Consider the following 12,827-nt stretch of genomic DNA (forward strand, 5'->3'; position numbering starts at 1 on the left):
CTGTGATCTGTCTTGGCTTAATCACCTGTACTTACATACAAAAACTTGTATGTGTTTTTCTGTTTCATATGACTAATGCTGACTTACCAAAGACTGAATGTGATTTTTTGCTGTGACACTCCCCTAATATCCATCAGTTAAAACACAAGACAGGCCTTTCATTAACCTCCCGCCTCTTCTGTATGAAAGACCGCCTGTAAGAGAGTGATGAAGAGAGGTTTGCTATCCCCACCAGATGGGCAGACTTTCTATTAATTAACCTACTACCTATTCATCAGCTCCTGGCTCGTACCATGTCTTCACCTCTGACAGGAGAAACAAAAGATCAGGGATGCAAGTGTCAGGTGAGTCTACAGGTTAGTCAACATCAAGGATAAGTAAAGGATAAGCAGCAAAGAGAGACAGAGGTGGGCCGTCAGACTACAGTATTATGGCCCCAGACTGTGTGTGAGCTTTACTATGACCAACTCAGACTGCATATTCCAGACACACAGAACATGTGGTCCCAGCAGTGTCTGTCTGTCTGTCTGTCTGTCTGTCTGTCTGTCTGTCTGTCTGTCTGTCTGTCTGTCTGTCTGTCTGAGAGAGAGAGGTTTGGCCCTTGAGCACCTTATAACTGTCAGAGGAATTAATCAGACACGCCCCTGTCTGCTGGGACGCTTCAGACTGCATAAGCACTCAGCCATAACAGAAGCACACTGACATGAGCAGCAGAGAGACACATGCAGATGGACACATGTATGCATTGAAATTACCCACATATTTATGATTCATGTCTTTCATATTGCACTACAGTATATACAGTATGATAATGCACACCTCCATTTGTTATTAATACAGCATCAAAGGAGTACAAGTAGGAATAGCTTCACACCCACTCACCCCAGCACTTCTAAAGGCACAACTTCACACCGTATCAGTGCACCTGACGTCAGCTTGGACAAAAACAACAACACACAAACAAATACACGTTTTTTGATTTTTAGGTTTGTTGGTACAAGTTTAAAATTTCTTGCTTGAGAAACTTGTGACCTCTGCAAGTCCCCTAAAAGTGAGACACAGAGAGAAAAGGTCTTTCCAAATCCTGAAGGAGTTCTGTTGGGCCCACAGAGATGGGCGTCCTGTGGCGAGGAGAACATTCTTAGCTGGATTAGAGGCTTGTTTGTTTACCCAAGTAGATGTGCCTCTCCAACACTAGGAGAAGGGAGAATATTGTGAAAGGAACAGAAAATGTACTGACAGTTATGCAACATTCATAAGATATGAAAAGGCTTGGAAGCTGCCGTGTACAGTATGGTGCTGCAAAGAGTTGAATACTCAGCCTGACGTGGGCAGAATCGTGCAGCAAAGTAGACCGTCCCCAGAGCTACTGGAGAATTTCCAACATGTTTTTTTTTTTTTTTTCAGGCTGGAGTTAGAGAATCTGTGCATCGAAAATGCAACCTTAATTTAGAATGTCCATTTTTTTAGTTATCTGCTTATTCTTTGGAATTTAACTTTCTTTAGCAGTTAACAGGAAAGAAATAATCTGGTAGCTCTGAGCTTATGCAACAAAGAAGCTCACCCTACTAAAAATATCAGTGCTTATCTGTGTCAAGTATGGCTTTAAAAAATTGATGATGCAGTGAGAATGAATTTTAATACAGATTTGTGCCAGTGCCCAACTTTTTTGGACCTGCACAGCAGAGCACACTAGACACTCGGATAATGTGACACAGTTTAGTCGCATTGTATAACTATAAAAGTAAAAATGGAGGCTCAAAACACACTTGTTGTGTATTTTAATTTGGGACAATCTTATCAGATAGGTATTATTGGCCCATAGATAAATTGAATATGTCAGATGGTAATTTGCCTCTTGTGTTTTGGCAAAAATTTCACAAGGGTTTCTTTATGATTTTCTGACACTTGTACATAAATGCATCCTCAAAAAGAGCATTACAGGCTTGGGTCCCATTAAAGGCAGACCAGTACAACTTTAAATTGCTTTAAACTTTAAAGTCAATCTATCTTTCAAATGGGTCTCTCTATACAAGAATTATAAATATTTAAAAATCTGATACACTGAGAATGAGAGACCAAAAACAAGCAGTCCAATAGCTCCAGATATCCCCATAGAGCACACTCACATACGCTTGTAAATGCCATTGTTTTTTGCTGACTATGCTGTAGAGGTCTGAGGTGTCCCCTTGTTCCCTGGACAAGCATCTCCTTCTCTTATGAAGACTTTTGTCTTGAGTTTTGATTTTGTGTGGCTGGGTATGCACAAGAGGCTTTGTGTGAGGTCCAAGCCTGTAAGTTCTCTTAGCAAGAAAGACAAGAGCTGCACTGTCACCCTCTGCCAAAAATACAAATAGTTCCTTTCCTTTCCTCCTGCTCGTCTTTCCTTCCTTCCTTCCTCCCTCCACCCACTTTCTCTCTCTCATTTCTCTCTCTCTCTCGCTCTTCGGCTCACTCCTCATTTCAGTACCAGCTAGAGGGATGGTTCACACTATTGTTCCGCTGGTATTGGTGAGAGTAAACTGGGCAGTAGTGGGAGGAGGTGTGTTAATGTGTGTGTATGTGTGTGTGGCCAGAGAAGCCACTCCTCCTCTGAGCTGATTCCAGTCATCAGAGCAATAATGAAGTGCACACAACGCTGCCTGCCCGCCCGCCTGCCAGTGTGACATACTGTCACCGTTCTGGAGGACACGCACTCTCGCACACATTGGAACACACTCGCAGTTACTCACTGACAGCACAGGCAGCCTGCCTCCTCACACATGCACACACACACTCACATAGTCCCGAGAAGGAGTAGAGGAAAGAAGAGAGGACCAGAAGGAGGGAAGAATAAGAAGACTTTACATGTTTCTTACGGTTTTCCTCTCAATGTGACTGACCAGTGCTGAGCCGAGACAACAATACAGACACTGACACGCACACACACCTCTCCCCCGCAGCCACGGATTCTTGGATTAGTCCGCCCCGGTGTGGAGAGTGGGAGTCGCGGAGTGGACCAACATGGGCAACCAGGCGGGGAGGCAGGAAGAAACAGAGTCAGGTCTGCTTTTCTGTATCGTGGTTTTGTCTCAGCATCACTTATCCCTCTTTGTCCGTCTCCCTTCATTTGATGTAAAAGGAAGAGGCATTTGCTTTGTACAATGGATGTGAGCTAATCTTGTGTCATGTCTGTCTGAGTACATTTCAGACAAGACAAGTCCTGACTAATGAGATCTGACTATGATGCGACTGACTGATGAGTACTGATTAATATGCCCTGGAGTTATAGAAGCTGCTCAGGCAGGTTTGAAGTTGATGAGTTCTGCTTTGTTCTTGTGCCATTATTTGTATTAGAATGAGTAGGTCATTATGAATTCACTGTCTTGTGTTGCTTTCCTCTGTCAGTTCAGCTCTGTATGTGTTTGTGTATATGCGCCTTGCACCTGTGTGTGGATATATTTCAGTAGTCAGGTGGCAGAAAGTGCTGAGTGAGATTAGTTTGACAGTAAGCATGAGGGAACCTGCCAGAGGAGTATGATGGTATCAGTCTCACATCCCTCCCCTGCCTAAAGCTCACTGCGCCTCAGTGAGATTTCCATTTCAAAGTGTCTCTGAACTGCACTCAGCAGCAACTTCACGCTCATCGAGAGACAACCAAGCTCTACCATATCAGTGTAACCTCATCTTGTTAAATTTCCTTAACAAAATGAGCATTTGCATTTTATTACATGTGCACTTCTATGTGAGTAGAGGATATCATTGTGTTTGTACACTTCGTATTTTTTATGTTAAGAGCTTCATGTTATCTTAAATCATTTGTCATTATATCTCCTGGTTTCCATCCTTGCAAAAACAAACACTTAGCAGACAAGGGGAAGGTGGCTTGGAGGGCAGAAGGGACGTTCACACACACACACACACACACACACACACACACACACACACACACACACACACACGCACACACACACACAGATATGACACAGTGGAGTATTTTATCACTAGTGGGTGTTAAGCTGCATCATTTCATAGCAGTAGCTTGTTTTTCTTGATGACAAAGCACAAAAGCACAAACAGCTCAGATCTTTGAAGGTAATGGAAGCAAGTTGCTGCATGTTTGAAAAGATTAGCTCCCAATTTTCCTCTCCACGCATGCATGCACTCAAACAAACAGCTTACAGCCCTTGTTAATACAGTGTACACAAAACAAAAGATTGATCAGTGTGTGACAAAAATGAGGAACAATGGAGGCTAACACTACCGTCTTTCACCTCATTAAGAATTCTTCTTACCCAGGAAAAAAAAATACAGGGCTGCTTGTTAATAATAATAAATATGACGCCTGGTGCAAAAAAATATGACATATGATCGCATAGCTGCTCCATGGAAGTATGTGGGGTGAGAAATAAATAAGAGAAAAGTGTTTGCTCAGCCAAGGAAAGAATGTGCCTTCACAGTCACCCTGTGTTTAATCAATCACGTTCTCCAGGCTATGAAAAGTATCTATACTCTGCTCGGTACAGAACTCCATGATCCTTGGTTCAACCTCCCACGTGGACCTCCTTTATGAAATGAAGCAATCAGCTATATTGGTAATTGATTGACCTGTTATTCTTATAAATCCTCTCTCAATTTACTGGAATGAGCCTCTACGTTTAATGAGAATTGATCATTGAACTGCGTGATATTTCATTATGGCATAAAGCTATAGATCCAATAGCCCTAAGACCAAGAAGCCCTTAAATCAAATTTTTGCATTGTAGAAGTTTAAAAATAAATCTTTAGAGGAAGCATGTGTTCATAATCTTTGCTCTTATGAACAGTGACATAGCGATGCACAGGAATAGTAAAGCTTGTACTCTCTGCATTAGCTTTTGTTCCTCCTTGATGGTGAAATGTGCCGAAGAGGTTCATCAAACTTTGACCTTGGAAAGCCGAATGGCAGTTCTGGTGGGGAAGGAAATGTGGGAACTCGTCCAGATTTGATTGATAGTGTTATCTCAGAAGTGGCAACCTAAGGAGTAAGCTGTCTGCTGCAGTGTTAATGAGGTCGTTATCACAACCAAATTGTTCTGACGGCTACTACGCCAGGCTTCTTGTCTCCCCACTGGCACAACAGGAGGGCAGCCAAGAGCAGAGTTTTCGGTCAGCATGTTCTCTGCTGTTGATGTATGGTTTGTGAAATGTTGTTCAATAACAGTGGGTCTATTTTCAGGGCTACATCTCAGCCCATTCTGGGCCCAGGATCAAAATAAAGTTAAAACATGTTTCTACAGTGAGGTAAAACAGGCAAATATTCATACTTTCACATGCTCAAAGATGGAAGTTTCACACACTGGCGGTTTCTGCAGAAGTTTGATCTGGAAGCTTTAAGGATGGGGTCATGTTTTTAGATGGTGCCAAATACATTGAAATCTACCCTATTGAACCCACTGTCCTTTTCAATTAAGTAGTTTGGGTGTTGTCAGTGGAATAACACTGTTCTCTGTTCACACTCAGGTCAGCAGCAGCAGCACACCAACAGAAAGTCATTGTATTTATAACTCCTGGTACAAAAACCTGGTTGTGCTCAGACAACCATCATGAAATTATTAAACTTTTAATACGATATCTGCGTAATAGACATCGATTGAAATGGCCTGACAGGACTGTGTGAGAGGGAACAGACTGTACCTATTTTACATTTCCTGGATTTTCCTGTCAGCTTAAGTTCCTCTGTTTGGGCGTAACAACTAATGTCTTTGTTACTTGAATTGGTTAGTGAAAATTGGTGACATCACTGAATTCCCATCATTGTGTCTACCAACATGAGCCTACGCAGAAGTCCAATGAGCCAATACCATGTGTGCATGTGCAGGATTTTGTATTGTTACTTCTTGCCAATCCAGATAAATGCTTCTTCAGTTTACACCAGACAACAGTGCCCAGCCGGTTGAGATTGTATAGAGATAAGTATATAGCCTTGTGGCCGGCAGGGGCAACTCCAAAAGTTGCATCAGTAAGTGTTTTTTTATATAAGTCTAAGAGAAAATTACCCTTCTTCTCAGTTGTTTTTTATCTTCCATCTGTTCTTCTTGTAAATAATGGTCCTGTTTAGAGTACAATAGACTAAATGGTATATTCTAAATGGACTGCACTGATACCACTCACAGTGCATTTTCACAACATGTCACATTTATGTTCTGATAGCAGAGGCTGCTATAAAAGGTTTCTAACTGCCCATCAGTACTGATCACAATGACCAATAGCCATATATTCAAGAGCAATTAGGGTACATTGTCTTGGGATGACCATAGACTGGATAAGATATGGACGTAGTATCCGTGACATCACCCATCTGTTCCTGAGCGCTGTTTTGAAGCCAATCGACGGCGGCAGCCATATTGGAAATGCGGAACTCAACCAGGCAGAGTGTGACGTAAAGGGGCGGAGTTTGAGCCTCCTAGTCAACAGCTATGTGTTCCCGTCTGGGAGTCAAGTCATTCATGTCCTTATTTGGGCAAAAACTCGTAATCTTAATATGTGGTTTCCGGTGTTTCTGCAGCCAGCCTCAAGCGGATTCTCGATGAATTGCAGTTTATAACACTTCCGTGTGGGCTTCATAGTTTGAGACCGGAGGTTGCCGCTTGGGGATGAACCACTCTCCCACTAAAGCCTGGTTTATAGTTCTGCGTCAGATCAACGTGGTAGTCTACGAGCATAGGCTTCATAGCTCTTTTCTGACGCAGAAGCCTACACTCCTAGCCTGATGTGCACCTCCTCCCAAAATATAACGACACATTGAAATGGCGCAGTCTGCAAGTCCTGTGATTGGTCTGCTGTGCGGCATCGTATTTCTTGCATTTACAACACTTCAAGCATCGCTTTGTAATAATTGGAATAGGAATAATTGCTGTATGATCAATGGAAACATTTATCAGCTCTAAATTAACATAATACGCTCGGAATCGCAGAAAACATAGCAGGACGTGAAAACAGGTGACCCAACTGTCATAGAGACCACACTGCCCACAGAGTATTGCAGAGCAGCACAGACACATTGACGCACAAATATGTAGTGCTCACCACAGCGCCACTGCAGCGTTGGGTCAATGCAGAAGAATATACCAGGCTTAAGTCATAGCGGTGCCCACTTGTGATTAGCATAGGCAATGACTGCTTTTTGTTCACCAGAGTAGAGGCATAGAAATCCATATCTACCCTTTATTCAAATTCTGGTCACATCTCCCAAGAAACCAAGATGGGGACTGCCCAAATGGTGATCTCTAGGCCAAAAACAATGGTACATCAATGGTTGGTACATCCATTTCTTATACGGTCAACAGCTGAAACAGGAGGAAGTGTTTTTATGATGACTTAAGTATCGCTTACTTGATGCTTAGCCTCCTCTCTGACATACATGTTCCTCTTTTTTCCCATTATTTGGAGGTTTTTGTGTAATTACCACAGAGATGAATTACAGAATTGAAGCTAAGATTCCAATACCAGACTGTAGTAATAATATTGATATTACAGTACAGATTAGATACTCTATTGAGTCACTGAACACTTATCTTTCTGCAAGGATGTCTGTTGTCAAGCCCTGTTCATTGTGCCTGGTGGGTACTTCTCTCATTTGGATCTTGACGCAGTTGTGAGCAACAGGACATAGAATGTGGAAATATGTGGATTGTACCATCTTAACACCGTGTGCGAACAGACTGATGTGGAACAGGGATTCAACATGAGGAAGCAAGTTAGTCCAACTTCTGATAGCTGGGACACTGTGAGGAAGTAACATCAGTCATACTTTCCATGGCAGTTAGCACTTGGTACAGTAAACACACCAACCTTTCCACAGCGTTTTGTGTTTGCACAAGAAGGTGTGTGCTGAAATGTCCTGTTTGGGTGAAATGAACTACTGCCTTGTTATTGAAGTGTGTATATTGTAGCCTTCAGGCCTCAAACTATATTGAGTAGTGTGGTTACAAAAACATGTATGTACAAATCTGACACACAAGTCTGATTTGACATGTCAGCCAGTGAGTCTTTGATTGTGTGTTTAATGCATGCTAAACTGAACTTGTCCTGATGATGTTTGTGTATCTGTGTGTATGTCACTCCAGATGTAGGTTCTGGTTTTATTCAAAGAGATATCAGAACAATATCACATTCTTCGAGTAAGTTTGGGAATAGGGTATGTCATCTTGTTGGTTGTGTGTCTATGTCGAGTCACTTCTGGAAGTAGCAGAGCAAAATTCATGAGATGTAGGTACTTTTTGTGGGTTGAACTTGTATGACACATCTGAAATGATAACCAAATTTTTCCGTTTGTAAGGACCAAGCTGCAACTTTCGGTGTTGAAAAATGAAACCAATGTGTAAGTGTAAAACTGCTTGAGGCTGGCTGCAAAAGCTAAGGACAACACCCATTTTAAAATGCCCATTTATACATCAGGAATCAAGCCTGGTGCAAAAAAATGCATTTGTTTTGATAAGATTGGGTCTACAAGTTTTGAATAATTAGGTATGATTAGGGGCTTGGCTGATTTAACTGACAGGTAGGCTCATTGTAGCTGTTTCCATTGAGTTTAATGGCCCGACTCAACTCTGCCTCTTTGCCACTGGTTAGGTTGACTGTAAATTTCCATTTCCATTTTATAATGGTGACCGCCATCACTGGGCATTATAACTCCTACAAAAACCAATGGGTGACGTCACACTCGCACTCACACTACACACTCACACTCAGACTACACACTCAATAGTATTGTCTACTGACCTCCAGGTGGTTATGCCTTAAACTGTGCGGTCAAAAGGAGCCATACTGTTGCTTGAGATTATGGGTTGTTGTTGGGTTATTTTTTTTGTCCTTTTGTAAATCTATATTTGGGATGTAATCTTTCCACAGAATGTGTTTTATTTATTTTGCAGTCAATCCTAGAAAGTAAATCGCAGAACTCCCAATACATTTTTTTCTTGTGACATTTATTCTAAATCTTCTGAAATCATCCGAGGTTTGAAACTGAGTTGCTGCAACCTGTTACCCATCACACACTGGTCCTGTAAACATGCAATCATGTATAATGGTATGTTATTATTTTCTTAGAGAGTCCTGTGTTAAAATGTTTTCTATATATGGCATCAAGAAAATCCCCTCTCAGCTGGCTGGCTTGAGGTCTCTGCTTTTGGATCTCTCTGTAAGATATTGGCTCCATTAGTATTGTAAAGCAAAGTGGATCAACATAAGGAGGCTGTGTTAAAAGTCCTAGCATGCAGGCCAGTTGCGATGATTCAATCAAAATGAGTAAAAGAGCCAAAGGACCCAGGCCAAATGGCCTTCTGTGATTTGCCAGCTCTCATACCTTCATGCTGTGCTGCAGATGAGGCACAGAGCTGTTCACTTGTCAGGCAGGAACAATCATCACAAAGTCTTGCAAACTGTCTGTGTATTTTTACAGACAGGGTGGAAGGTTTGCCTGATCTATTTTAGGCATGATTGATAAGCATCCCACCTGCTAACAAAAGAGTCACAGTAATGATACAAGCTTACAAGCTTACGTGTGTCATACTGCAGATCTGCTAGCTTTTGAAATTGGAGATTCAGAGGGCTCTGTTTCAGCTTGTTATGAGCATTTCTTTACTTTTCATTTCAGTCCATCAATTATTGTTGAGGTTTACTGAGCCCATATAATCTACAGCCAGAGCCTGACAATACTAAACAACTTCTTCAGTCCTCTTACCTTTTTCAATATTTTCCTCCTTGCATATTTCTCTTTATTATTTCCAGACTAGCAGCAAACCAAATATTGTCTTGCTCAATAAAGTCTTATTATTTTCTGCAGATTATTCACTAATCCCATAGGAGGTATTATCACCTCAGCTACTGAGCATTTATTCCTCTCTCCTCTCGTACATTTGGCACAGGATCCCGCAGCCGAACTCCATCTGACCCCCATCGCTGAATAACCTCAACGCAAATACTTGTGAAAATTTTAATTAAGTGCCATGTAATTATTTATTACAGTCAATTAACTGCCTTATGCAGCTGAGGTTTTTCAGTAATAGATGCATGAAATGAGTTTAAATGAGGCATCCAGTGACATCTGATGATGTACAGTTTCACCTCATAGCTCTTTCGCGATAAAAGATATTTTGGGCAAGACATTTTGCAACGACCCTGACCCACTTTTTTCCATGGTTTAAACAAGCAAAAAAAAACGTAGTGTGATGGGGTTGAATTATACAGTACATCAGAGAAATGTCTTTTATGTATGTGAAAGTAAGAGTGTGTTGACTTTTCTTCCAATTAATTTGAAACTTTAAAGCTCCCGCGAAGAGTTTCAGCTTGTAAAGGGGCAGACTGTAAAAAAGGACTGATCCCTACAAAAGCAAACCAAACCGTCAGCGAGATTATTTCTGTATAGTCTTATTAAACCCTGTTGCTGAGGCCACTGGGTCAGTGATAAAGTGATTGGAAGCATGCAGACCAGAAGTGCCTTTTTAAATTTCCCTGTAGAGGAGAGATTCTCATTAAGTAGTAAATATGACAGTATAAAAGACACCAGGTTGATTTTTTCATCACATAATACTCTTCAAGCAGGCAAAGGTTGTGATCTGCAAAGAGATTAGACATTAGTACTGCTTTGTCCACCGGTTTTGCCAAGATCAAAATAAAATTGACGTTACTCTCAGCAGCTTTAAACTAAAGGTTTTAGGGAATCTGTAAAATCTAGATCATATTATCTCAAGTGCCAATTACTGATTCAAAACCTCTGTATGATTGGCCACTGAATTCAGTTGCAAAGACAGGTGTGACACTGTTGTCAGCCTTCAGGAAATCTGATGATCTGGGATTATACTCTATAGTTTATATCTGGTTTACAAAGCCACCAAATGCAGACGCAGCCACTGCTCTTCTTGCAGGTTATTTCTGCTGTTTCACTTTGGTCATAGGGCTATCTGTACTTGTAGTTCTTTCTGTTTTTCTTTATGTCAGCTTGAATTTGGCCTCAGACTGGAGACTATCACAACACGTTGTTATTTTCACAAAGCATGTCGGAATGGGTTCAAAATTCAAGGAAGCCAAGTTGGATTAATTAAGTGATTTACAAATAATGTGTCTTCAGTGAGAGGTGTTGTGTTGGTTTTCAGTGGCACATTGTTGTGACGCAGCGTACCGTCCCAGCTAATCTCTGCTCAGTCACTGTGGCAGTCATGGAGCCTCTGTTCTGTCTATCTCCCACTCCAGTAAGAGGAAAGGAATGCCAGTGAGTCCGAGGGGCGCCTGTTGACCTATTTCATGCCCTGTCAGTTGGACAACAGGAAGGCTAGAATCACAGACAGGGTTTTCTGTCTCTCCTCTCCACTTCCACCTTACTGTAAATCTGCCCTCCACATTTCCTGGAACACAGAAAGGAAGACAGAGGACGTGCAGCCAGAGATTCCCCTCCAAAGCTTGTTTGTGACAATGACGAGGCTGGTGCGTCATTTCAGGTGCCAACTCTCTGACCACTTGGCCACCTGGAGTCATTAATTCACCATGACTCCTCGCCCATGACCCTCCTGTTCTGTAAATTGAAGAGTCTATGCACTTTGCTCACTATGCACTCTGTCACCTCTTGGCTGGCTGGCACACCGGCTGCAGTTAACTGGCTGGTGCTGGACTGTCTCCAGCCACACGGCTCCTGCTGTGATTTGAAAGCTTATCTTCATTAGCTGGAAAGAAGACAGCACAATGAAATACTGTTATCAAGGAGCTGACTTTCCTTTAAATAACTGAATGCCTTTAGATCACTGGTAGTCACTCAGTGCAATTAATTTAGATAATTAGTTAATGTAAACAAGGCATTCACATGTCCAGTCTACTTTGGGAGGTTCAGTGAGGTCTGCCTGTTCTCAAGTCACGGTCCAAACACTGTCATTGTACTTGAATTATTCCAAGATCCAAACTGTAAAAATACTCAGTTACAACTCTCTTAATCATTGGTAATGATTTTCATCACTCACTACTTATCTGGTGTTGCGCAGTATTGCGTTTTCCCATCATTAAGGTCTACTGTCCTTATAGACTGCATGAGGAATTAGCCTTTGCAGGAGGAAAGCTCCCGAGTGGGCTTTTAACTGCATTTTCCACTCCCTCTCACAGACATAGTGCCCCTCAGAGGAAGCTTTGAATGGACTTGGACCTAAGCCCAGAATGACAGCACTAAATTAAGAGTAGGCTAACTCTGAACCACCTTGGTCTTGAATATTTCAGTTCTGATTTTTCTAGAAATACATTTCTTGTGACCTCAGTGACACAGAGCAAAAGAGTCAGATTATTATAAGAAGCTGTAATCTGTATATTCCACAGACCCATATGTGTCTTATTCTTAAAAAAGATTTATCACAGGAATGACTGGATGGCATTTATTTCAGTTTAGCACGAATATCAACTTGGAAGAACTGCCTTAAAAGATAGTCAAAGGTCAAGTTCATAGTGATTTAAGCCATATCTCAGCACCTCAACACCTTAGAAACACTTAATTTAAAAGATGTTCTGTTGTGATTTTTATTGTCCAAGAGAAAGTCCCCACCTTCGTGTACCTGTTGACTATGATAGTTTGAAGGATCCACTGACAAGCATTGAGACAGAAACATAGAGAGAGACAGTTGCTCTGTCATTACGTGTTTTGTATCTGGCTTGGTTATATTTCTTTTTAGCTATCAACAATACATGTGCGTGTCCTCTTCTGTTTCTTTTAGTCATCTCTGAAAATATGTGGGCAACTTTTTCAAAGCAGTGCGCTGCTACATGTTAATGCACTTACCCACATTCTCTCCTGTGATTCTATTACAGGTGGCCACTGAGCTGCTCCGCAAGAG

The 12,827-nt window shown here is 41.6% G+C and overlaps 1 protein-coding gene across 2 annotated transcripts in view; it reads left to right on the forward strand.

The window, feature by feature from the left end:
• The window catches only part of specc1 (sperm antigen with calponin homology and coiled-coil domains 1), an 88,661-nt gene that overhangs the window by 29,574 nt on the left and 46,260 nt on the right, over positions 1–12,827 (forward strand). The window contains exon 1 of one of the 2 annotated variants that reach the window (XM_034683521.1): positions 2,619–3,043. The exons of the other annotated variant lie outside the window; for it this stretch is intronic. Within the exon in view, the coding sequence (XP_034539412.1) occupies positions 3,004–3,043 (40 nt within the window). The 5' untranslated portion in view covers positions 2,619–3,003. Of the gene's footprint in view, positions 1–2,618; positions 3,044–12,827 lie in introns of those variants that run through there. 2 annotated transcript variants of the gene reach the window in all.

This window comes from Notolabrus celidotus, chromosome 5 (genome assembly GCF_009762535.1).
Source record: "Notolabrus celidotus isolate fNotCel1 chromosome 5, fNotCel1.pri, whole genome shotgun sequence".
In the NCBI taxonomy this organism is placed as follows: domain Eukaryota; kingdom Metazoa; phylum Chordata; class Actinopteri; order Labriformes; family Labridae; genus Notolabrus; species Notolabrus celidotus.